At 36.5% G+C, this 25,947-nt stretch overlaps 1 protein-coding gene across 3 annotated transcripts in view; it reads left to right on the plus strand.

Moving 5' to 3' along the window:
* Positions 1-133: 133 nt before the first annotated feature.
* Positions 134-25,947, plus strand: part of LOC119084866 (proton-coupled amino acid transporter-like protein pathetic) — a 29,987-nt gene continuing 4,173 nt past the window's right edge. The window contains exons 1-3 of one of the 3 annotated variants that reach the window (XM_037195001.1): positions 134-572; positions 20,142-20,267; positions 25,854-25,946. In XM_037195001.1, the coding sequence (XP_037050896.1) occupies positions 20,188-20,267; positions 25,854-25,946 (173 nt within the window). In that variant the 5' untranslated portion in view covers positions 134-572; positions 20,142-20,187. Of the gene's footprint in view, positions 573-20,141; positions 20,268-21,876; positions 22,381-23,934; positions 24,040-25,853; position 25,947 lie in introns of those variants that run through there. The other 2 variants (XM_037195002.1, XM_037195003.1) reach the window with 2 other exon arrangements.

Raw genomic sequence — 25,947 nt, forward strand, 5'->3', positions numbered from 1 at the left:
AACTGTAGTAGTGTTTGTGTTGCGCACCATACGATTTTCATTCAATTTGTTGGAAATCTGCCAGCGAATAGTACAAATAAAATATAAACCGTCGTTACGTATACGTAAGGTACATACGTCTATTAGACGAAATATAGTCCGGAGTTTCTTTAAATCATTCTGTTCAGTTGAAACACATCTTAGTCGACGGTAGGTCGTTCAGGGCAGCTAATAAAGTATTAGAAAATAATATATTTTTAAGAGAGTTTTCGGTGTCTCTATCTTCTAATACAAAAGTGATATATTTATATATACACCACAGTTCGCATTGAGTACCTCGTTGTGTAAGACATTCAATATTATTTTTGAACGTGAAGTCGATGGTGATGTGTTGAATTTAGAATTTCATGTGGAAAGGAAAAGTGCAAAGAATTCGAAATTCAATTAGAAAATGCCGATATAATTGGCACAACGAGACGTTACAAATAAAGAAATTTTGAAGAGGAATTTTTTTTTTGGGGGGAATTTTGTTCCCATATTTCCAAATTTGGTTTTCTACTCTAGCCTAGCGTAGAACGAAACTTGCTTTTCGGGTAAGTTTGATTTGAATCATTTAATTCAACAAAACCAAAATATTTTTCATAATTTAATTTTGAACTGTGATATCTGAGTGGTCTGGATATCTAATATGGTCTGTGTTTCGAAATAAGAGATAATTCGTTGAACGTTATCAAAATTATGTTGGCCGAAAGCCACGTGTGTATACTGTGAGAGAATGTGTGAAAAAAATCGTTTTCCATTCGGTAATGTGTGTACGTGCTAAAATCCAACACATAGACAAAAAGTGTCTGCAAAGAGTCTGATGGAAGAAGAAGAAGTTTTTTTTTTTACCATGTAGCAGTGGACGTTATGCGCGTAGTGCAGTTTAGATATGGGAATTTTTGGAATTCAAATTTTGTTTCGATTTCTTCTTTTTCTGCATGTTCACATCCTCTGAACTTGAACACTCTGATAATTGGATTTCGACCCAATTGTAATCGGGCATTGAGTCAATTTTTCTGTAAACAAAAACATTTATTTTGATGAACAATTCTGACGAATAGTTCGACAAAATATCACAACGTAGATTTGAAATGAATTATTTTTAACCGAGCGAGCAGTTGTTACAGTATGTCGACGGTGGGGTAATTCCTTGTATTGAAGAAAAGTTATAAAAACTTTTCGATTCTTAGACACTATTTGAACAGAGGGAAACCCCCTTTACTGGTAATGAATTAACACAATCAGATCGAAGAATACAATTTAAGGCGAGTATATAGATCGTGGAAAATGCATGAAAAATGCTAGTAAGAGTTTACATCAAGCGTGAAAAATATTGACAGATAATGTATGAGACAAATGTCGAATACTTTTCACACTTGCTGTAAACTCTGATTTTGCAAGGATTTTTCATGTCTTTTCGAACTGTGTACCTTAGTGATGCGTAGGAGTGGACGATAATAAAAGATTCTGACGAGAACAATAGGCATTTCAAAAACTAACGAATTCAGAAAACAGTTGAACTGCCACCGAAAAACGGGTGTAATGCAACTAAAGAAGGTGACTGAATGTGTGAAACGTGTACAAACACCTGACGTATGCTTATCATTCAGACGTTATAAATTTCCATTGTTTATTCAAATGGTTGACGTAGGCTCAATGCTTTTCAGTTAATTTTTTTTGCATTTGTATTCGCCTGACAATGAAAAGAATAACATTTTCCATACGTCGACACTGTAAAATATTACGATACGTCCGTTCAAAGTGATTTTTTTCGAAAATTAGTTTCAGTAACTACAGTTGACGCCAGTGCCGAACTGGCCCTATGGGCGTTGGGGCGATTCCCGAAGGGCCTATTGATTTTTGTATGTATAACTGACGACGAAGGACTTTTTGAGGAATTTCTCCATACAACGCCCGAAGGGCTTTTTTGAGCCACTCCGGCACTGGTTGACGCCGTTAACAGACGATGACAGACGAAAGCCATTATGACGATTTACTGAACTGTTTACTGACTATTTCAAAATAATGGGTAATGAACGAAATTCAAGTTTGGCTAATATAGGTCTGTTCCAGGGCCATACGAATTGTCAAATTACTGTCAAATTTCATCCATACAGACATAACCTCATTAATATTTATATGAAAACTGATCTCTGTGGATGAAATCGTGCTCGTTCGGCCAGTGAAAATTCGTGTTTACAGTTATTTGGAACAAACCTTTGCTACACAAAGGCTTCATATTACAATAAATGTCATCACTGCTTTACATCCTATACATGCTGCTATATAGATCATCTTCAAGATACGGTACTTTCAGACGTAGCCTCAGTTAAGTTTCGTTAAATGTTTCGTTCATTCATTCATTTGTATGAGATTTTTTTTAACGCGGATAGCATTTCTTGACGTGGATGGCGTTTCAAACGGCCTTGAAGATGATCTATAGAATTTCTTGTATTTCTTGCCGTGTGGTGGTCTCCTAACCTCTAAAGCTAAAGGTTTTGTGAATCGTACCCCGGGACTATATTTCATTAATCTCATTCATCCTTTTCATTCATTTCTTTAAATTCTTTACATCAGCGCTGTGGAAAAGAATTTTAATGAATTTATTTAAATTAAAAATACGCCCTGATCGTCCTCCCACCTGCATATGACAATAAGTTTTAACGGTATGCCAAAAATGACACTCAACAAGGCGAGTTTCGAAAATTACAATTGTTCTCTACTAGGCCTAAAATTGGAATAACAAAAATATTTCAAATTACTACATGACCCGGAAATGTTGATAAGAAGAATTTTACTGCGTTCAGCAAAACAACTTGACGTATGATATTAGTTGTAGTGATAAGGAAAACCTAAATAAATTGTTGGATTTTTACCATGAAATCATTCAACTTTGACGGGACATAACTAGAGTCTCTTGTTAGGCTTTTACGTTCATGTTTACAATTGTGACATGTTTGAATCAGCGGCTTAGTTTTTGATAGAGGGATTGTCGCACTAATCAGTGGCCGTAAAGGCACCAGAAAGCTCTCGAATATTGAAATAAATTGATGTTCTAATTCTAATTACCCTCCCATAGCATTGGATTCACATTTTTAATATATCGTCTCCGTCACTAAAAATCGAACGTGTTTTGTGAACGACGCCTAAAAGTTTGGATTAACCAAAGCTATAAACTTTTGAGGATGTCGCGCAGATTTTGATACACCTCGATTTTGGTGATTTTCTTTGTATGGAAAAGGTGTGTTCACAAGCAGTGATGTAAAGTGCACTTTACCGTGCATAAGCATGTAAAGTTTATAAGAACAGCTGATGGTAATGCAAATTCGCAAAGTGCACATATTAAATTTGATGCTGCAGCTAGTGGTTAGGTGAATTCGACTCCTATACAAACTTAGCAGATGCAACACCGTGAGGCACAAGAAAATATGATGATGGCAACGTTACAAAAATTAAATCACCTGAAAGTCGGGATCAGTAATTTCTCTAATCAGCTGAGGGTTTACATTACCTTCAGTGTTTACATAGTTTACATACTTTGATTATTACGCCAAACGCCAAGCATGGAACTTAAGAAATCTTATATTCACCCCAGAGAGATGCTAAGAAGACGGCTGTCGAAACCAAAGTATATAAACACTGAAGGTACCGCAGATCCGCAAAAACACACGGATCCCTACTTTCGGGTGAATATGATTTTCATAACGTTGGACACAAGTAAAATCGAGTAAAAATCACTTTGTTAGGTTGCACTTCAATACTCAACACATGAAAGTTTATACTGAGCAACGCAGTTCTGACCAAGGCTGTATACTTTGGGGAGGTCACGCTGATACAGATACGCGGGTTACACACCACAGTTGATGATAAAATGGCCGATTTCATACAAAAATTCACCTACTCTGATGATTCTCGTAGTCTTGATGATGTGGTGAATTTTTTGTTCCCGCGTATCTAATTAAATGGCGGTCTGCGTGACCTCCTCAAAGTATACAGCCTTGGTTCTGACAACATTATTACGGCAAACATCATAGATGCAACATTATAAATCTTATAGAGTGTCTAAGTGAGAGAGATGGCGAAATAACAACCTATCGTTCCATCTCGGGTCTTCTGTCAGATTCTTTTGTATTATCGATGACAGCATACTCCGACTTGATTTTCCATCTCGTTCTTAGAGGTGAGCGGGCCGAGGTTTTTTCAAAGCCCAACCCGACCCGAGCCCGACCTGAATCGATTTTTAAAACCCGAGAACCCGAAACCCGACAGATACTGAAACCCGGCCCGACCCGAACCCGACCCAAATTAAATTTTTGAGACCCGATAACCCGAAACTTGACAGATACTGAGACCCGAAAGATACTGAAACGCGCTAAAATCGAAAATTATTTGGAAAACGAAAAACAAAAATCATTTTGAAACAGTTTCTTGAATTTCTTCCAAGAAAAACGAAATTGACTAAGTTAGATCCACTTTTAAGTGTCCAACGCCGTGTCTTTACATAGAAAATTTTAATTCGGGTCGGTTTTGGATTTTAAATTTGAAACCCGGCCCGACCCGAACCCGACCCGAATTGAATTTTGGAAACCCGAACAACCCGAAGCCCGTTACAATTGAATCGGGTTCGGGTTCGGGCCGGGTCCGGGTCGGGCCGGGTTTTTGGCCAACTTCGGGCAGCCCGCTCACCTCTACTCGTTCTACTTAAACACCGTATATTCACCCGAAAGTCGGGATCCGCATTTCTTGCTATTCCCTGAGGGTCTGCGTCCCCTTTAGTGTTTATATACTTTGGTCGAAACGGCGTCCCAGTCGTCATCTTAAGATCTCTCTGATTCACCCGAAACTTGGGCTTGCTGTCAAAATCCTACACTACAAAGAACAAAGAACAAAATGCGGAATCATCAACTCTAGACATTTTATTTTTGACATTAGGCGAGAGCACAGCTCTGTAGCAGTGCTATGGCGAGATAGATCAGTAAACGTAGAATGTTTTGTCTATCTGTTTGTAAAATGCGCAAAATTTATGTCGACCTCCTTCTTCTATCAATTGTTTAAGTTCTTTGATACAGAAGCTATCACTGAAACCGCTTCAACGGAAAAAAATAGAAAGGACAAGTTCACCAAGATCATCTATTTTAAGTCTTTTAAGGCCACAGAATCATCGTCGAAATTTAAAAATAAAAGTTATGTTTCCAAGTCTACAACAAGAACAACAACAAAAAGGTTGTTCCAGTTGTGCGATCTCAGTCTGATCATTATTTGTCCAGCTAATTCATCAAATTTTCCTAGTCATAATTAGCACTCTTAAAGAGTGTTAAATGTTGTTTAGCGTTGACGAAAAAATAAATCGTCGACGAAACAAACAAACACCAATTGTCGAGGCAAATAGGTAGGTGTGTCGTTGTACCGTCCACTGATAATAATTTACGAAACGCGACACACCAACAGCATTCAGAAATACGAAAATCTTGTGATTATAATTAAGCTTTGTCTAATTTTAACTTTGATAAATTTGTTTATTTCGCGAATTTATTTGTCCAGTTAATTAACACTCGCTTCGATGTATCAAATTGTTGATCGTTTTCATTTTTACCCTCTAATAACGTTATCGTTGTTATACTTTAATAGAAAGCATATTTTTGTCACGTTGATCTAAATGTACGAAGCAAATATTTATTCGATTTAGACGAACGACTACGATAAGAATGGGACGATCTTTGTTCCTTTCACTCTGTCTCTGTCTTTTTTTGATGCGACAAATTAACTTGAAGGATGTTAAAGCTCAAGTACACAGCAATGAAACTTTCGGTTTGCAGTCTTTTATTTATCAAATCTATAAATTATAATAAATTTTGTTTACGCGCTTCTACTTGGCTGCTATCTTTTCTTTGTTATCGTAGTAAATATTTGGAGAACTGACGCGAGCACAGGCGATTTCTAATGTAGTGCATCTTTTGCATTTTGTCTTTACATTTGGTGGACCGAAAAATCAAGGAAAAACAAAAGGAAATTTCTTTTTCATGTGTCGGGGCCGAAAATGAGGGAGTTTCGAGATTTTTCTCTGGTTTTCGACCCCTTACATGAAATTTTTAGCCCCGTACGAAGTACTGGGGGCTTATAAGATTAATATGCCGTTTGTAACACGTCGAATTGGAAGCAGACAGTAAGGGCAAAGCATTTGGTTGTGTTCATAGATGACGAATCCGCAATAAAAAAAATGTCCGTCCGTCCGTCCGTCCGTCCGTCCGTCCGTCCGTCCGTCCGTCCGTCCGTCCGTGACCCCTCTAGCTAGAGTAAATCACAACCTTTTTTCAAAATTCTTTTTTTCCCCGATTGGCATCGACAACAGTAAGGTCAAGTTCGAAAATGGGCATGGTAGGGTCGGCCCCTCCAGAGCTAGGGCCCTATAGGTGTTTTTCAGTCTTTCGACGATATCTACCGAAATACGCACGCAATAGCTGCTTGTGATATATCAAATGAAAGGTATTGACGAGTAGAACAAAGTTGCTGAACATTGTTTTTGGGTAAGATGCAACGCGAGCTTGTTGGGAGGGCTCAAAGGTCGTTACTCGGCCCTAAGTGTTTTTTGCACATAAATCGAGTAAATCTCATCCGATTTTGCTAGATTTAGTTTTTTATGGAAGGTAACTGAATACCGAAAAGAACGTGTCGAAAAAAGTTTCAAATTTGGGCCCTTGGACTAAGGCCGCTACTCGGCCCTAAGTGTTTTTTGCACATAAATCGAGTAAATCTCATCCGATTTTGCTAGATTTTGTTTCATTTGAGAGATAATTGAATACCGAAAAGAACGTGTCGAAAAAAGTTTCAAATTTGGGCCCTTGGACTAAGGCCGCTACTCGGCCCTAAGTGTTTTTTGCACATTAATCGAGTAAATCTCATTCGATTTTGCTAAATTTAGTTTTTTATGGAAGGTAACTGAATACCGAAAAGAACGTGTCGAAAAAAGTTTCAAATTTGGGCCCTTGGACTAAGGCCGCTACTCGGCCCTAAGTGTTTTTTGCACATAAATCGAGTAAATCTCATCCGATTTTGCTAGATTTAGTTTTTTATGGAAGGTAACTGAATACCGAAAAGAACGTGTCGAAAAAAGTTTCAAATTTGGGCCCTTGGACTAAGGCCGCTACTCGGCCCTAAGTGTTTTTTGCACATAAATCGAGTAAATCTCATCCGATTTTGCTAGATTTAGTTTTTTATGGAAGGTAACTGAATACCGAAAAGAACGTGTCGAAAAAAGTTTCAAATTTGGGCCCTTGGACTAAGGCCGCTACTCGGCCCTAAGTGTTTTTTGCACATTAATCGAGTAAATCTCATTCGATTTTGCTAAATTTAGTTTTTTATGGAAGGTAACTGAATACCGAAAAGAACGTGTCGAAAAAAGTTTCAAATTTGGGCCCTTGGACTAAGGCCGCTACTCGGCCCTAAGTGTTTTTTGCACATAAATCGAGTAAATCTCATCCGATTTTGCTAGATTTTGTTTCATTTGAGAGATAATTGAATACCGAAAAGAACGTGTCAAAAAAGTTTCAAATTTGGGCCCTTGGACTAAGGCCGCTACTCGGCTCTAAGTGTTTTTTGCACATAAATCGAGTAAATCTGATCCGATTTTGCTAGATTTAGTTTTTTGTGGAAGGTAATTGAATACCGAAAATAATGTGGCAAAAAAGTTTCAAATTTGGGCCCTTGGACTAAGGCCGCCACTCGGCCCTAAGTGTTTTTTTGCACATAAATCGAGTAAATCTCATCCGATTTTGCTAGATTTAGTTTTTTATGGAAGGTAATTGAATACCGAAAAGAACGTGTCGAAAAAAGTTTCAAATTTGGGCCCTTGGACTTAGGCCGCTACTCGGCCCTAAGTGTTTTTTGCACATAAATCGAGTAAATCTCATCCGATTTTGCTAGTTTTTGTTTCATTTAAGAGATAATTGAATGCCGAATAGAATGATGGCAAAAAAAAGTTTCAAATTTGGGCCCTTGGACTAAGGCCGCTACTCGGCCCTAAGTGCTTTTTGCACATAAATCGAGTAAATCTCATCCGATTTTGCTAATTTTTGTTTTATTTGAGAGGTAATTGAATACCCAATGGAAAGTTGGCAAACAATTTTGGGTTTCTAAAATAATGTCGTAAATTGTTGGTTTTATTTGAGAGGTACTTCGTACGGGCTTTCGTAATTGCGCTATGCGCAATTTTAAAAATGAACACTTTCAGTAAATTTGACCATGCCCAACTTGACTTGCATTTTGGTAACAGACGCATTAGAGGGTTGTAGACGTATTAGGGTTCCGGGCGTATTACGGCTACGGACGTATTATGGTTACGGACGAAATAGGATTACGGGTCGTACGGGGCTAAGTCGCAGCAAACGCTCCGACTGTTCTGATGCCTTGTTTTTGAGTATCTGTTTTGGACGATTGATTTTAGGCACTTTCGCATGTAGCCCTCACTTCGTTCGGGCTACAACTCGCGAAATTGACTAAAAACAATCATCCAAAACAGATACACAAATAACTATTGTATGCTTGCTAGGAGGACCGAAAGTAAAGCTGTCAATTCGCGGGGCGTAACGTAATACGTAACTCTTTCGGCCTACTCAATCGATACGTAATAGTTATTTACGTATCGATTGAGGAGGCCGAAAGAGTTACGTATTAAGTTTTGTATGCTTGCTAAGAGGACCGAAAGTAAGCAAATGTCAATTTAAGGGGCCCCGCGAATTGACAGCTTTACTTTCGGTCCTCTTAGCAAGCATACAAATAACTATTGCAGCTTTTGGAGAGTGCAGGTTAAGAATATTAAGCCAAGTGAAATGAAATTTTGACATAAAATGTATGTGCTATCTGTCACCAGCCGGTGAAATGAAATTTTGACATAAAATGTATGGGCTATCTGTCAAAATTTTCAGGTCGTAAGACAAATACGATCATCTGATTGGCTCAAACTGTCTCCTGTGAGGCAAATGGCAATGTTTGATTGGATTGCTTATTTGAGCTTATTCGCTTTTCCTCTCTGTACTTGCCGTATATAATTGGGTCGAACTTGTGTAAAAATTAAGCTTTGACAAAGCTACATTGTCTCAAAGAAAAATTGTTTGCGTTGGACCTTCCGTTTCTGTTCGAACAATCTGACGTTCCCTAATAGTCCGATTGAGAAAACAATTATTTTACCGGACTCCAGAGATCATGCGCTACACAATGGCGTTTTGTTTAATTGAAATCCCAGCAGTCAGAATTTAATTATTTTTCAGTGAATCTGTCAAACTTGCCCTCTCTGTTTGCGTTTTAGTTTGAATTTTCTGTTCAGAAAGTCTGACGTTCCCTATTGTTTGCTATTCGCACATTCTGAAGAAACATTTTCTCGAGGTCGCACATTGTGCTATTAGCTAAAGTACCATAAGGGGAATATTCGCTCCGCAGGAATTCAGACCATATCAATCAATCCATTAAATCTTCTAATTAACTGTGAAGAATACAGCGCAATGGCATATTAAATTACAACTTCAAACGAAATTGTTGTTTATGTACAAGGTATACCTGGATAAGCCTAAAATGCCGTAATCGTATCATCGAAATAGTAATTTCATTCCGTCTAACATTTGATATTGAATTTTAAACATTTGAAACGGAATTCGGATATTAATCGGTACGCACGTAAATACTGAGCTAAAAAAACAACATTTTTCGTCAATTATAAATGGGTGCGATAGACTTGAGCGTCAGCAGATTAAAATATTAATAATTATTTCGTGTATGATCGACAGTGCTTCGACCGAACATTCAACTATTCAACTATTTAATACCCAAACAGTGATAGCGCAAATTGTTCAGCGCATATAGGTACACACCAATTCATTATTTATCGATGACATTGTGTTTGAAACCAGCAAATTTTCTATTTTCGCGTCGTCTTCTTGTGTCGAAACATGTACGCGATAATATGATAACAATGCTGGTTATTTTCAGCAAATTATATTCAAAGCTAATACTTGACCTTGGAAATTATATTGGTGGTGTAAAGGCAGAGCGATAATATTTGACACTTCAACAAAAATCATTTTCGCAACGACCTAATGTGTTTAGGTATCATTCTGTGATCCATCGGTGGATTATCAAAGCATCGTTTATTCACAATTGATACTTCTTTTGCGTAACATTTGTTATCACAATTCTACCGTACAACGCATAAAAACCTCAGAGAGGCGAATTTGTGAGAGAATTTCATATATTTTCCTTTACTAGGGAGGGAAAATGGCTGTTCCGTCCCTCGGGAAAAGTCTTTCATTGCGTGTTTTGTGAAAACCTCGATACAGTCTCTTTACTCTTGCAGAGTCTATAATCACAAAGAAATCTATTCACTGAAGATCTACTGAATCTACGGCAGCCAAACACACAGACTGTGCTCGTTCGTAGTAGACAACGTATTGATCGATTGCAGATGTTTGGGTATCCCAAAGAATTCGTCTCGAAAAATAATCACCTGCAGAACCACATCATCTAATCAGCGTAATCACTATACGTTCATTTGTTTCATATTTACCTAAGCATTTATGGACGTGTAACGCAAGTGCGAAAATAATATTCAGCTGATCTATCGCTTCTAACGCGTCATCCAAATTATCCACTTGTACAAATATTAGCAAACGATTCGTTACGCCTCTAACACATTTTCAACGAAAACCACGAAAAAATATTTTAATTGACCTTGCGTCTATACAATGTTGTTGTTATCAGTTCACAAATTGTGCTTTCATGTTCTGGCACTTTATTAGATATGGTCGGTACTCACTTCTCAGTTGACGCATTCGTTTCAGCTGTAATACCTATATTTTACTGGCAATAGCATAATTGAACCATAGAGATGCAATTAAGTAATTTAAAGAAATGGGAACACGAAAATGTGAACTCAGATTTCTGACGACGTGAAATAATAGTACGACCAATGTTTTTGGTGTGTCTGTTTCAGAAATCGATTGGAAAATAAGTGCTTCGTCATTCAGATTTAGTTACACAAACACCAAATATAGAGTTCGAAGATTGACAAATAAACAAATAGAAAATTCCACGTTTGTTCTCGATAATATCCACAACACGATGAAGAAGTGGTTTCAGTGTTTACCATTTAGTACAGGTGGTTAACGCTTGGATTTTGCAATGGGGTGCTTGTACTTTTATGACACCAATTATTATGATACTGGAGAATATTTTCAGCGTTATACACTCGTGTATATTACACAAAATACGAGTGCAACATTTTACACAAATGAGTATGCCGATCGATAAGACTCATTAATATATATTACACACTTGTCACGAATAAGTCGAGGCTTGCCGAGACTGATAGTGACAAGTTTGTACTCTATTTTATCAAATAAGCGAAAACGAGACAACAACATAGACCTGAAGTGTAATTTTTAGTTTAAACTTCTAGTTAAGTAATTTTGACACCGCGCGTATGTGATAATAAATATTATGCACGTATGACAAAGCGGTCGAGGCTTGCCGAGACGGCTTGTCATACGTGCATATTCTTTTTTATCGCATAAGCGAAAACGAGACAACAAGATATGCGAATGACACTTTGACAATTTACAGAAGTATAATCCCAACAAAAATCTCTTCGAGAAAAGTGTGACGCAGTCTTTGAAATACAATTTCTCAAATGAATGATATCGATAGAGTTGACGCTTTCAGCTTCGTTACGCAAAAATTAAATTTTACACCCAATTAGTTCAAACAAGCTGGCTTAGGTTTTCTCATCATCTGCCAAATAATTTTTACAAAAAAAAAATTTAGACCGGAAACAACCAAAATTTTACCAAAAAAATCTGCGTCGCAAAGTGGCAGATGTTCAGGAACAGACCAGCAAGAAAATTTATCTGCCACATGCGACGCAGATTTTTTTGGTAAAATTTTGGTTGTTTCCAGTCTAAATTTTTTTTGTAGAAATTATTTGGCAGATGATGAGAAAACCTAAGCCAGCTTGTTTGAACTAATTGGGTGTAAAATTTAATTTTTGCGTAACGAAGCTGAAAGCGTCAACTCTAGCGATATCATTCATTTTAGAAATTGTATTTCAAAGACTGCGTCACACTTTTCTCGAAGAGATTTTTGTTGGGATATCAGTCGTTTTAGAAGTGTAGTCAACACTGCTTTTTATAACAGTTTACAGTTTTAATTCAAAAATTTTACGAAAATCGAAAATTTGACGAAATTCGAAAATTTGACGAAATTTGACGAAATTCGAAAATTTGACGAAATTTGACGAAATTCGAAAATTTGACGAAATTTGACGAAATTTGACGAAATTCGAAAATTTGACGAAATTTGACGAAATTTGACGAAATTCGAAAATTTGACGAAATTTGAAAATTTGAAGAAATTCGAAAATTTGACGAAATTTGACGAAATTCGAAAACTGACGAAATTTGACGAAATTCGAAAATTTGACGAAATTTGACAAAATTAGAAAATTTGACGAAAATCGAAAATTTGACGAAAGCAATTCTCTATCTGCCACCATTCAAGAAATATCTCCAAAAGCCCAATTGACTCACCCATTTCCAACTTTCGACATTTTTCACATATGCCCCTCTGTTCTACTCGTAAAACTCTGAGACTTTGCCGAAGAAAGTAATTCTCTATAACCCAAAAAAATATTAGTCCTTTCATCCTACGCTCGAGTAGCTCAAAATTTGGTCACTCTAATCACTCTAGCTCAAACGAATCTGCCCCGATTTTTTTAATTATTTTATTGTTCGAATCGTGTTACGAATACCTTTCATTTGATGGGTCGCACGCCTCTGTAGGTTTCAATACAGCTAAGCTACAGCCGAAAACGCGTTCCCGACCCTCGAAAACCACACTCTGAAACCACTTCGAGGCCAATAAAACAAAATTCTGGTTTTTCCTGGGGTAATGGCGTATCACATTTTCATTTTTATGTCCACCCTGAGGTTCCTGCAAAATTTCATGGAGATTGGCTGACTAGTTTCCGAGATCGACCGTCGATAGATAGAAACATACAGAGTTCGTTCTTTTTTTGGAAGTTAGACTGCGTCAAGTCCTCCACTATCGCTCCGGACATGATGTTTGTTTATATATCCTGGGTGAATAATTTTTTCGGGGAATCACACCGCGTATGCGATAAAATGATTTAAAATTTTTACCATTAGCGCTACAACTACTTTCAGCATTATAAAAGCAGTAAAACTGTAGCGCGTGTAGGATGCTTCTAATTTTACAAGTTTTCGTTAAATTGTAGTGAATGTTTTACCATCAGAGTTAACAATCTTGCAACTAACGGTAAACCAATCTAAAATTTACGTTCTAAAACTGTTCAAAACTTGATAAGGAAAATGTCAAAATAGCTCTTATCTGGTGCTCTTGAATTCCAGAGAATGTAGCAAAGATAGGTGTTTATCGAATCCAAGAAAGACAACCAGTTAACCTATTCAATGGAATGAATGACCATGTAAAACATAATTCGCATACCCTCCGTCCATATATGTACCTATCAGTTGATGCATCCCTGAATTTAAAAACGAAAAACTTGTTCCATTTGGCAATTTTTCAAGGGTATCGAACGTGTAATGTTACGTTGTCGACAAATTACTTTATGCTTTCTGGTATCATCTTTTGATGGTATCGATTAATATCAATTTTTAGCGACAAAAAAGCCATACAACGTTTTCGAAAATGGAAAGAGCAACAGGAAAACCTATAATACGACATTCAATTCATCGAATTACGAATGAGTTTTTGTCCGTTGGCTTTATCGGCTCAACTAAAAATCAATAATTCGTTAGGTTGTAACCAATTAAAAAAAAAACAAATTCATTCAACCTATATATAAGCTGGACGAACGAACTAAACAAAGCCGATACACCGATAAAAAAACCACATGGTGCCCTTAGTTCGTTCATGCTTGTACTCACATGTAAATAATTCTAAGGAAAATTTTATGCTCCTGAGACTGAGAAACATTTATGCTCTCACACACATACTATCATTATTGTGAATAATTTACGATACCGGCACGTTACGACATAAAGCAACGACCGTTTTTCCTCGTGTATATTCATCCAAACACAGACATTGAATGTATGACGCTTGGTGTGACGATGTATGTATGTCTGAAGATATTTTTAGGGTACTTTACTACTACACACACCCCAAGACGTCGCCGTTAAAAAAACTGCATTAGAACTCAGTTAGAACATTAAACGGTAAAGCCATGTGTGTAAAATATTCTCCCAGTGATTCCGTTCCTGTATACCAAAATGTTATTCAACATCAACATATCTAAATTCAAGTATACTCTGCCCACTCAAATCCAGAATAAAATGCTGAACACAAAACCTACAACATAACATCCTACAACATTTCATTCGAACTGAGTCACTAATGTTTATAATCGAAAAACTACCCGAAATTGTACATTGATACGTTGACGTCATCAGTGTACTAGAATACCAGACCATATTCATTGCCACATGCACACTTTTCAGATGACGCAATTTTGTGTTGAATTTCACAAATTTTCTTCTCTGAATTTTCGATTTCATTATTAGACTCTTTCGAGTAGGTATGCACACACTCTGACGGTAGTACCGATTTATTTTCATCATGTGGCGACAGTGCAATTTAAGTAACAAAAATGTTTTAATTAGATTTTTTATCGCTCTAAATAAATCAGCATAATTTTCGGCATAAGTTTGCTTATAGAGTATTCGTATGTGTTATCTGGGCATATGTGCCTTAGTCATCCGAAAGAATGTTGCGTGAATTTCAACGAAGCAGAAAGTTGATAAATGAGTGATGCCATGGTCATGAGTGATTGATAAAATCACACATAACAATGTTGGAAGATATCTAACTGGTTGGCCTACAATTGAAAAATTCTGGATTTTTATAGATGTTGGTCAAAATTTTCTGTTAGCTTGCCCCTCTGCTCTGTATGACGATGCCGAAGAAGCGTCTATGCAGCTGTTCGGCACATTCTAGTCCTTCCACCTCCTCTGTTCATCTTTAACGAATTATAAATTGAATATAGGAGGAATTCTTTACTTTATATCGATTTGACTGTCTTTTTTTGTCGATTTCCACTGGCAAATCTAGTACTTCAATACTGAAAAATAATCTAAAGAAAAAAAGCGACCATTCTCAAATTGCTAAATCATAACCCGTTCACCCCAAGTCGCGTAAGCAACAACGTCATAATTCGCAATTTATCCATTCGATTAATTGTTATTCATTTTGGACTCTCACTGCTACTTTTTTTTCTTAGTTCAAAAACCAGTTGTCTGCCAAATTCTTTTCCAAATCAACTTCGTTAACATTCGTCTAACATTTAATTTGGTAAAGGAAATTCATTTGGAAAAAGACCGGTATATTACGTGTTATAGTACCTATATAGCACTTATATATACATTGCACATACACAATATACCAATTGTTATATTCAAATTCATAAAAAAAAAACAATGACAGAATAAAAAAAAATTGAGCTCAGCATGTTTCATTTACTCTTCCATTTTCGCCAACACGTAGGTCGCTCAATGAGAACCTACATATATACGTATATTGTATTATACATTCGGCTGATGCAACTTTTAACATTTTTACCGGTGATTCTTGTCGAAGAAAAAAAAATAGTGAAAATTAGGCATTTTCAGTTCGATACTACACATCGAACGAACACGTGAATGCTATCACTAATTGTTATTAATGGTCGCATTCGTTTGTACATGACTCGTGTGTCAAAGCAGAAAATTTAATTTGATTCTTATTTCGATTAGAAATTAAATTTTCAGAAATTGAATGAATGGTTACTGACTATGTCGTTACTGTTATCACGTTCTTGTCGTACATGATGCAGACTAGACAGACAACTGTCCCATTTCATTGGAAATATTTTAAGGAAACCACACCCATGGTCTTCAAGTTGATAATTTGTATAGAAAAACGTTCCGTACACCACCTTAGGGAAAAGTTGTAAGACTAACCAAAATATTGTAAGAAAAAAGTTGCCTTTAAGAGGTGAAAACTGAGGCGCACCGAGAGAAACACCTTTGGCTTTGGGAACGTTGAATTAGCAGTCAATGAATGGTTAGATTAACCGTGAAAACTGAAAACCGGTTAGCAAGATGCTAATAGTCCAGCCGCTTGTGTCAGAAAAAGTCGGCTCGCTCGCTTTAAGTTTTTCGACTTTTTTCTTTATCTCATGTGATGAAAAACTGTGGAACTAAATTTTTTTTCTGGAAAATGGAAAATCGCAACAACTTTTTTTTTCTGTAAAACAAAATGGCGTCGATATAGGAATCTTCCCAAAAAATGACCAGGAAAATTCCTAAACTTTGAGTTCACCTCACACCGTCAATTCGAAACTGATTTCAATAAATGAGTGCTTTTTGGTAAGCTTAAGTCAGTGCCTCTCAAATGCTGCCCGGCGGGCTTCACGCCGTTTCCCGGATGTCGGGATATAAGCCAGGATGCCCTTCAATACCCAAATTTGTATAACTCGTAAAAAAAACCTTATTTTTGCACTTAACTACTTTCAATTCAACGATTTAACACCAGAAGTGTTTTAAATGGTGATAACTAACTCCTTCATATACATTCCATTCGTGCTAAGTACCTTCATGATGTTCCATAGTCTTCCCAGCTCTAGAACCTATAGACTTATCGCATTTGTGTTGGATTTTTTTCATGTTTTTCTGGATTTATGTCATTCTTGAGGTAATTAGAGGTCAGTTCCTATTAACTGATCATTCCTTATGGGTCCGACATCCAGGAAACGGCGTGAAGCCCGCCGGGCAGCATTCGAGAGGCACTGACCCACGCTTTCCAAAAAGCCGTCATTTATTGAAATCAGTTTCGAATTGACAGTGTGAGGTGAACTCAAAGTTTAGGAATATTCCTGGTAATTTTTTGGGAAGATTCCTATATCGACGCCATTTTGTTTTACAGAAAAAAAAGTTGTTCCACGAAATGTTGGTATTGAATCTGGCTTTCAAGGAAAAAAAGAATTTTTGAATAAAATTGTCACGTTCGGTAGATATTTGATTTTTAATTTTTTCATATAAACCGCTTTTCTGGCCGGAAAAGCGATTTTCCATTTTCCAGAAAAAAATTTAGTTCCACATTTTTTCATGCTCAATCACATGAGATAAAGAAAAAAAATCGAAAAACTTAAAGCGAGCGGATTGACACAAAGGGCTGGACTATAATTACCGGTAAACGGTATCACGAGTGATCCAGTTTTAATATTTAAGAGTTGATCTCCTTATTTAGAGGACATCGTATTTAGTACATCTTTCTGGCTGTCATCGACAGCAGAAACGTCCAAATGAATCTGCCATTATTTGCATTTCAATTCTCAATTATACTTAAAATTGCCGGTCTTCAACGGTTTATTGGTATCAGATTCGCTAGACGAAAATTACTATACCTGAGCGGAACAACGAAATGACGAACATTAGCAATGGCTTGTAGCCAAAGTGAATGTTTCCTACAATCCATTCGACAGAAATCACGTTTTGTTTTCTCTAAAAATAAATCTCACCTAATGCAATGTGTCAAAAAAAAAGAGATTAAATAAAAAACGACAGCACATGCCAACCTCCTATTGTATTAGAGTAAACTATTTTTTCGATAGTTACTTAAAATGGTAAACACATTAATGAGAGTGACATAAAAAAATGATTTGATCAATTTTCTAGTGAAATAGTTTCGCGTCATGGAATAATAGAGATGAATGTTGACAGATAGCATAAGCTGTGTAATGTTTACTATTGATAGTTATGCCGATTAAGCAAATACCACTACAATATGAAAATGAGTTGCGGGAAAGGATCATAATTTTAAAGGAATTGCCACCCCGCATAAGACTTTGAAATTTTGTGTTTATTGCTGAAACGTTTCAAAAGACACTTCTCGCCATTCTCACAAAGACAAACTGCAAGCGTATCTAAACGCTTCACCCAAATAAAGTGAAATATTTTTATCTTTCCTATAAGAAACCTCGGTTGGCCGGTAGAGGCGCCACAATTTTCTTCCGTACTTCATTGTTTGCGCTCTATTTTCTAGTGAAAAAACTTCACTATGGTAGACACACATGAAATGTAATCGCTGTGAAGTTAGTTTACAAACAAGAGCGCTGACATTAGTAATTGTATTACGAAATGTACAGAGTTCTACAACAGAGATATTCAGTTCAAAAATCTTGTTTTTAAATTGTCTAGTGATTGACCCCTGCGTACAGAAACCTCTTTATGTAATGCTCTCTTTTTTTGCTGATAACTTAAGTGTTTAGATTAGAATATTATCAAAAGTGGTTTTATTACATTACACACAGCACTGGTGATTTGCTAAGGTTAAGTGCCTCTATATAATTTAACAATTTTTTTTTTATATGCATACCGCATATCGCATGGCACTGTTAACGTATAAGTAATAATAATTTAAATCTCATGTTTTTTTCCTTTTTATTTCGAGAAATCGTTTGACTTTGCCAATCAGTATTTCGAAGACAAACAAAACAAAACAATTGATGCTTTTGACACAGCTGTCCGCATCAAGTATCGAAATTTTCCATGACCATTGAGTTAAGATAGAGTCAATAATCGAAAATTCGCAACGAGATCTTTGTATTCAAAACAATTTTCCCGTTCAAAGACACTTTTGTGTGGGAGCATAGCACTGCTCCCGGCATTTACATAGAAAATATTCCTCTTTTTCAGATAGCCAAATGGTTTTTGTTGTATGAGTTAAACCATACAATCGAAACAACCTTAAGTGTTAGTTCTGATCACTGGAAAATCGAAATGTGACGATTGTGTTTTATTTATTTAGTGTTAATGCTAGAAGAAGTGCTATGGTGGAAGCAACAGTTATTTGCATCAAGAAATCTGAATTAAGGTTTTCATGTTTCGTTTTCTCTTCACTTTGGAAGATGAGTAGAAGGCACAGAAATTTTTATAATAAGCAAATCACTCACAGTCATACTCATGGATCCATCATATTAGTTAGATTGACGCAGAGAGACGAAAAGTTGGCGACTGGGACGTCGCTTCGACAGATAGAGGTAGCATCTGGGGCCATTTGTAAAAATATTGAATCCGATGATACCATCCGTCATAACCGTCATAACCACACATTTTAAATTATTTTCAACATAACCAATTTCAACGAAATAAAGTGCTAACGTGATGCGTGTGACATCCGAATGAACGTAAAATAATTTTTGTAAGAATCAGATTCGGTATTATGCACAAATTCTTCCTTTCGAAAGTGCCCTTTTGGAGACCATTTTCCGAACGCGTATATCTCCGATAATATGAAAGTAGCTCGACAATGAATTGCTGCGACGTCCCAGTCGTCAACTTTTCATCTCTATGGATTGACGAGAACCGAGTGGGTGTCATTCGACCAATAGATCAGTGTCAAATAGCGGTTTCTTCTCTCAAAAAGTGTCAAATGAGTTGTCAATTTCACAAAGCTAACCTCAAAAGATGTTTCGTTCACAGAGCCGCCCCTTGAAATGTATGAAAATTTGTGCGGCGTCTCACCATCCAATACTTTTTTTGTTCGATTTGAGGTTAGCTTTGTGAAAATGACAACTTATTTGACAGCTCAAACGACATTGACAATGATCTATTTGCTAAAAAAAATTGGTATTTACGAACATCACAATTGATTTGTAGTTTCTTCCCATTTTCTTTTCTGAAAATGATGAATTCCCTTTAATTTAGGCAATTTGTGAACCTCCCAACTTATTAGCAGCTATGACGCGACATTGTATTTGCAACAATATGAATTTATGACTTTGAATTAAACAGAATCGAACGAATTTGGGTTAATGTGGTTACTTATTTATGGGTTTTTGTGTGTTTACAAAGGCATTAAGCGATAAACGAGACGTGTAGGAAACATTTTCTTATTGATATTGTAATTGTAAATTGAATCTTCTGTTCAAATGTAACTGCAGTGCACGACGATTCCGTTGCATAAAGTACATAACTTGCGATTCGTGATAAAACTACAATAACCCACCCCAGTTGTTTCCACTCCAACCTAATTATTGACGTTCTTCATTTTTCTTACAGATCCATATAATTGAGTATTTGGAAAGCTCGCAAAGAAATCGTCAACATGGTAAAATCGATAGACCCACTACCTCCACAGGAATTGGAAACATTCTTACCCGGTGACGGATTAAATGGATCTTCAAAGTAAGTTTCTTGTGATTTTCTATCTCTTCACAAGGCTCTGTGGGTTTTCGGCCCTTTCAAACTACAGGTCTTGCAACAGAACAGGTACTAAGTGATATTTAGATTCTGGTGTAGTTAGGGTTCTCCAAATATAATTTTTTACTTCCAATTGACAACAGCGTCACCAACTGTCGCTTTAAGATTGTACAAACTATGATTATAAACGTACAACCGTGAACAAATGTTTATCTATTCCAATGTTCAACGTAAAAATAAACGACGCACAATCACTTCATGTGTTCATTTTATCAACTAAATCGTCTAATCTGTCACAGGAGACAGATAGTTATTTATTTTTGATAGTTAAAACCAAATATACCGTTTTTGTTATTACGCCAGAGATCCGAGTGATAAAGCGGAATGAAAGTTTAATAAATAATATTTTCCATTCCACGTATAATTCGCTAGTGATGTACGTAGAAGAATTTATGGGTAGCCTGAATAGATCGGAATAAAAATTTGAAAAGTTACGTTTTCGTGTGTTCATTGACATCGCCTTCACCTAGGATCAACAGTTTTACAAAAACTCGACATTTAAAAATTCAAAAAAAAAGTCGCGACACATTTGATCAAAAAATAGCGTTACATCAGCGCTTGGATAAAACTGGGAACAACGCTCCACGCAATAGCATGTCTAGATTACAGATACCACAAGCCGACAGTGTAATCAATCGTTGCACTATTAAAAATGTGTATGAAAAACAGTTCGTCTAGTGAGCAACCACTCTTTCAACTCGGTTCACACCTGAGAAAAATTTAGTTTCAATATACCTTCTAAAAGTTAGATTCTTGCATTGTCTGATGTTGGTGCAAATGTTGGTGCGTTGCTATGATGAACGAATCGAAAAATTAAATTTGACGCAATCTTTCCGTTTTTCACACTTAAACACTCAAAACTTCTTTAAAAATTCAAGAATACAACCCCGACCAGCCGGGGAAATGCTATTCTCATTCATTTTTTCACGCGAGATGAAAATTTTGACAGTTGGCCCATATATTTTGTGTCAAAATTTCATTTCTCCAGCTAGTTATTTACGTGGCTGAAAAGATAAAAAAAATCTCATGCTGATTAAACTTACTTACGATATCCCCTAAGTTGATCACTTGGCATATTACATCGAATCTAAGAGACACGTTTTTAACGAAACCATAGAGAGACTTCACATCACACTCACTAAATAGATATCTCAAAGTAAAGCAGTAATTTTTGCCTTGACTCAACGCACTTCAAGCATTAGTGGTACCCTAAGTAGAGTACTGAAACGGGACAGTGTATCATTCAAATTTTTGCGCTGCAAAAAAAAAATCTGGGAAATTCTTCCATACAAAATAGTACTCTATTTGGCAAGTCTCACTTGAAGCGCTTATGCTCGAAGTGAGTTGCTTGGCTGCGCAGCATTCAAAAATCACTCTACTTTTAGAGAGTACATAAAAAATTGATGTCCTTTTCGAAGGCCCCGTTTATTGGACAACCATTGTTTTGAATAATTCTATCAGCCGAACCGTTTGTATGTATGTAACACGTGTGTAACGTTGACCAAAGGCTAAGACATACATTCTGACAGCCGCATATGTTGATTTAGTAATCGTAAATATCCTCTTGATATCAAACGCGTGTGTTGTATACATACCACACATGGTCACGATCTTATTATTTATAATTCAGTTTTGTTGTGACATTGAAAACGATTTATTTCCGATTATGATAAGCGGTTACTCAATAATATTTGTGTAATAAATTAAGTAATTTTGTTTGCATTTTTATTGTTCGCGTGCACTTTAATTGTGTTAACAATTCGTTAGACAAAGAGACAATCAAATGGGAACAATGCGTTCAAGAACAGTGCCGAGAAATGTTTAATTAGAACTAAAATTCGAATTCTAATCTGATGTTTCGAATGTGTCTAAATGCTGGCGTTACATTATAAATTGGAGATCGGTATATCAAATTTCTTGTTGGCCATAATAAACAACAATTTTATCGAAGTCTGTGAGCAAAGTATCTTCAAGCCATGCGACTGATTACCTATGCAGATTATAAATGCGGACTGATTACAGGCGGTGACAGACGAAAGTAATTTATTAACAAACAGATTCTCTAGAAAATACAATTATAAGTAAACAACGTAATGTCCTCTACTCGGAAGGTGTGATGAAATTGACTCATTTCAGCCCACTTTTTATTACCAATTGGTGATCTAAACTATCTTAACGCCCTAAGCCACAGCACTGCTCCGAGCATGAACATAGAAAATATTGGGAGGCTTATGAAATCACAGCAGGCACTGCGTTGCTTTTGTTGTAAATCTTGACTCGTTTCGTTGTATGAGGTATCCTAAGCGGCTATTGTCACTAAAGCCTCTAAATTTGACATTTGTCAGTTAAGTATTCATGCTAGGAGCAGTGCTGTGCCTAGGGACGAAATTGCCTTATATTCGACAATTTTGAAAAAAAATGATTTTCACAACGCAGGCGAGAAAATAGTCATTTTCGCTCCTGTGCCCCTGTCGAGACCTTTGTTGTGAAAATTTTTGTGTTGAACTCGGGAAGAAAAGTAGGAAATTTAATTTTCTCTGGTGACTTGTAGCCATCGCTAAAAATTTTCTACTTTTTTCTCTCGGGTAACAAATAACTATTTCATGCCTGCGGTTTGATTTAACCTTATTCGCTCCCTTTAATAAAATTTTGTTGATGCTTCGTCTGTGGAGAAAAACGATGTGTTAACCAAGGGGAGAAAATAAAAAATTCCGACTCTCGGATCGTTTAGCTATCTGAGTCAAAATTATAGATTTTGTCTCTTGGTGGACTTTCAGAAAAATTGAATTTATCAGAATTTTACATGAGTAAGGACAAAAAGTTGAAAAGTAGAGTTTTCGTGTGAATTTTGTTGATTCGAGGCCGAGGTCAATCAACACACGAAATTGATACACGGTCTTCGACGCATTTAGCATGTAAAACATTCTGAATGTAATTCGACAAGATGGGCAGTTCGTCTTGCATTTATCACGTGTTTTCTCTTTCGTCTTTGTTACGTTAAATGTTTCCAAACTAATTTCGCCTTTGCTCTGTAATTTTGATTTTGTGGGTTTGTCGTCGAATAAGTCTTAAATGCCATCGCATGAACAATGAAATTTCTCGCAAATTAGTTTGTGTCTCTGTGTCCCATGTCCCAATCAATATATAGAATATCGAATGAATATGCAATTTGCGTTTCTTCATTTGAGATAAAAGGAAAATGCAAAAGGCACACAAAAAATAACGAAGAAAAAAGAAAACGAGTAACCGAACCCACCAAACTGCATGCCCAAGTCAATATAAATACACGTTAATCATAAGCAATTTACACGAATCTTAAACCGTGCCGAAACTTGAAACTGAAATTTTAAACAGTCAAACGTACACGATAATAACTCAAAAAATTTGAATTAAATACTCCAGTCAATGGTTCAAAGTCTGGCAGGAATTTATTTATTTTAAAATTTTTTTTTATATCATTCTGCTGTGAATCTGCACATCGAAGCGAAAATGATTTAATGTTTAGGTCGGCGATTTTTTTCTCTTGGAAAAAGAATTTTTGGTTTACATTAAAGCCCTTCTAGCACGTGAATTTTAAACGAAATTTCAGTTTTAGTTCGAACGTTGGCCGGAGTGTACTTGCCTTCTATAAATTCGAAAAGTTTAAATTTAAGGTAGAACGGTGGTTCAACATCATGAGTTCTACAATTGAAATGAGGTATTGGATACTAAATGTGAAGACTCACTTCGGTTGTTCTTAGTTAGAGTTGTTTTCAAGTGAAGAAATACCCGAGGGCAAAATGTTTTTTTAAGGCACAATGTGTGAGATTGTGTCTCGAGGCCTCAGGCCGAGTGTAACAATACGTAACGTGTGCTTCAAAAATGAAAATCAATTATCACCGAGTTGCATACGGCGCGTTTTTCTAAATAAATTCAACGGAAGTTTCATCACTGAGTTGGGGAAATTCAGTTTTTTGTCAAATGAAATATTTTTTGAATGAACGATTTGCTTACATTTCTATATGAAGAGAAATATGCGGCCGAATCGCAAGGCCTACAATTTGTGAAATTTCGTTCAATTTCGCAAAGTTTCGTTAAATTTCCCCGAATTTCTTAAATTTCGTTGTTTCTCCGAATTTCGTTAAAAATCACAAAACTTCGTTCAATTTCGCTAAATTTCTTAATTTCTGCTTTAAAGTTTGGATTGTTGTTGCCAACAAGCAATTTGGATTGTTTTTTGTAGTGTCAGTGAATTTCGTAAGGAATCGGAAAAATTAGTGCAATTAAATTGGAATGTGCCAAAACAAAGAAAAAGTTGAGTGAACCTAAACCATGAGCAAACTTTCCAGATTTTTTCCTTCACTGAAATCTGCTAATCAGAAATTCATACAAAAATGAAAACTTTATACACTGAATTAGAGATGTGCGGGCCGCCCGAAAATGTCGGGCCGCCCAGGTTTTTATCCGGCCGGGCGGGCTTCAAATCTGTCGGGCCGAGCTTGGACCGGACCTAAACAATCAAATTTTTGGCCCGATTTTCAAAGTTTCGCGGAAATTTGCGAAAATGTCGGCCCATCCGAGTTTTTATCCGGCCCGATCGGGCTTGGGCCGGACGGGCTATAAATACGTCGGGCTAGTTCGGGCCGGGCTTCGGGCTGAATGGAGATATTTCTCTCGAAAATATGCTCTGAAGTGACCGTTAGATACTGAAGAGATTTTTAAATTGACCATGCATATCACTTTCTGACCGAGAACGTCGTGCCGCCTAAACTCAAGATAAGTTTCTACGTTTCGTGGATTTTGTTTCGTTCCATCGCTTTATTCGTTCCACATGCCGTCTCAACAGACGCGTTTATCTTTTCATTTCTTACATTCCACGATGTGGAACGAATGAAACTGCAAAACGAAAAGCACGTAAAGACGTTGTTTGAGTAAACTATAAGACAAAAAATGTTTCTGGGACTTGTTGAATTGTTAGGCTCAGTGGACCTTTCATTAAATATTTTCGGTTCCGCTGAAACTCGCACTTTGATACTAATCTGATTCCTTTGTGATCTGACTGAGATCACAGCACTGCTCCTAGCTTGAACATAGAAAATATTCGGATGCTGATGAAATCACAGGGTTTCTTTTGTAAACATTTGTTGTCGTTGCATGAGTGATCTAAAATTGGCTTTGTTAAGTTACGGCCACTATCTTCCCTGTCAAAGCACCTAGCAGGGTAATAGAAAAAAATAGAGTAGTACTTTAATCGAAGTATGCGAATATTTCCATACCTTTTTTTCATAATGTCATTGCAAAATTACCATTAAGGCTGCTAATGGTATTATTGGTATCAAAAAACTACTCTATTTGACGTGTAAAAACCTCTATTACCTTGCTAGGTGCTTTGTCCCTGTACGTTTCAGTTTCGGATGAGATAAATCTTTTTTTAAACTGTCTGTGGGTACAGCAAATTGTTGCAGGGGTAGTGAAGTGAGCTGTATCTAACCAACGATTCGCTAATTTTTTTTTTTCAATTTTAATTTTCAGATACAAAATCACGCCGGCCAAAAGTAATTTAGTGGAAAATGGCATGGTCGAATTCGATCCGTTCAAAGAACGCAAAAATGATCATCCAACCACG

The sequence above is a fragment of the Bradysia coprophila genome, unplaced genomic scaffold (assembly GCF_014529535.1).
Source record: "Bradysia coprophila strain Holo2 unplaced genomic scaffold, BU_Bcop_v1 contig_94, whole genome shotgun sequence".
Lineage (NCBI taxonomy): Eukaryota > Metazoa > Arthropoda > Insecta > Diptera > Sciaridae > Bradysia > Bradysia coprophila.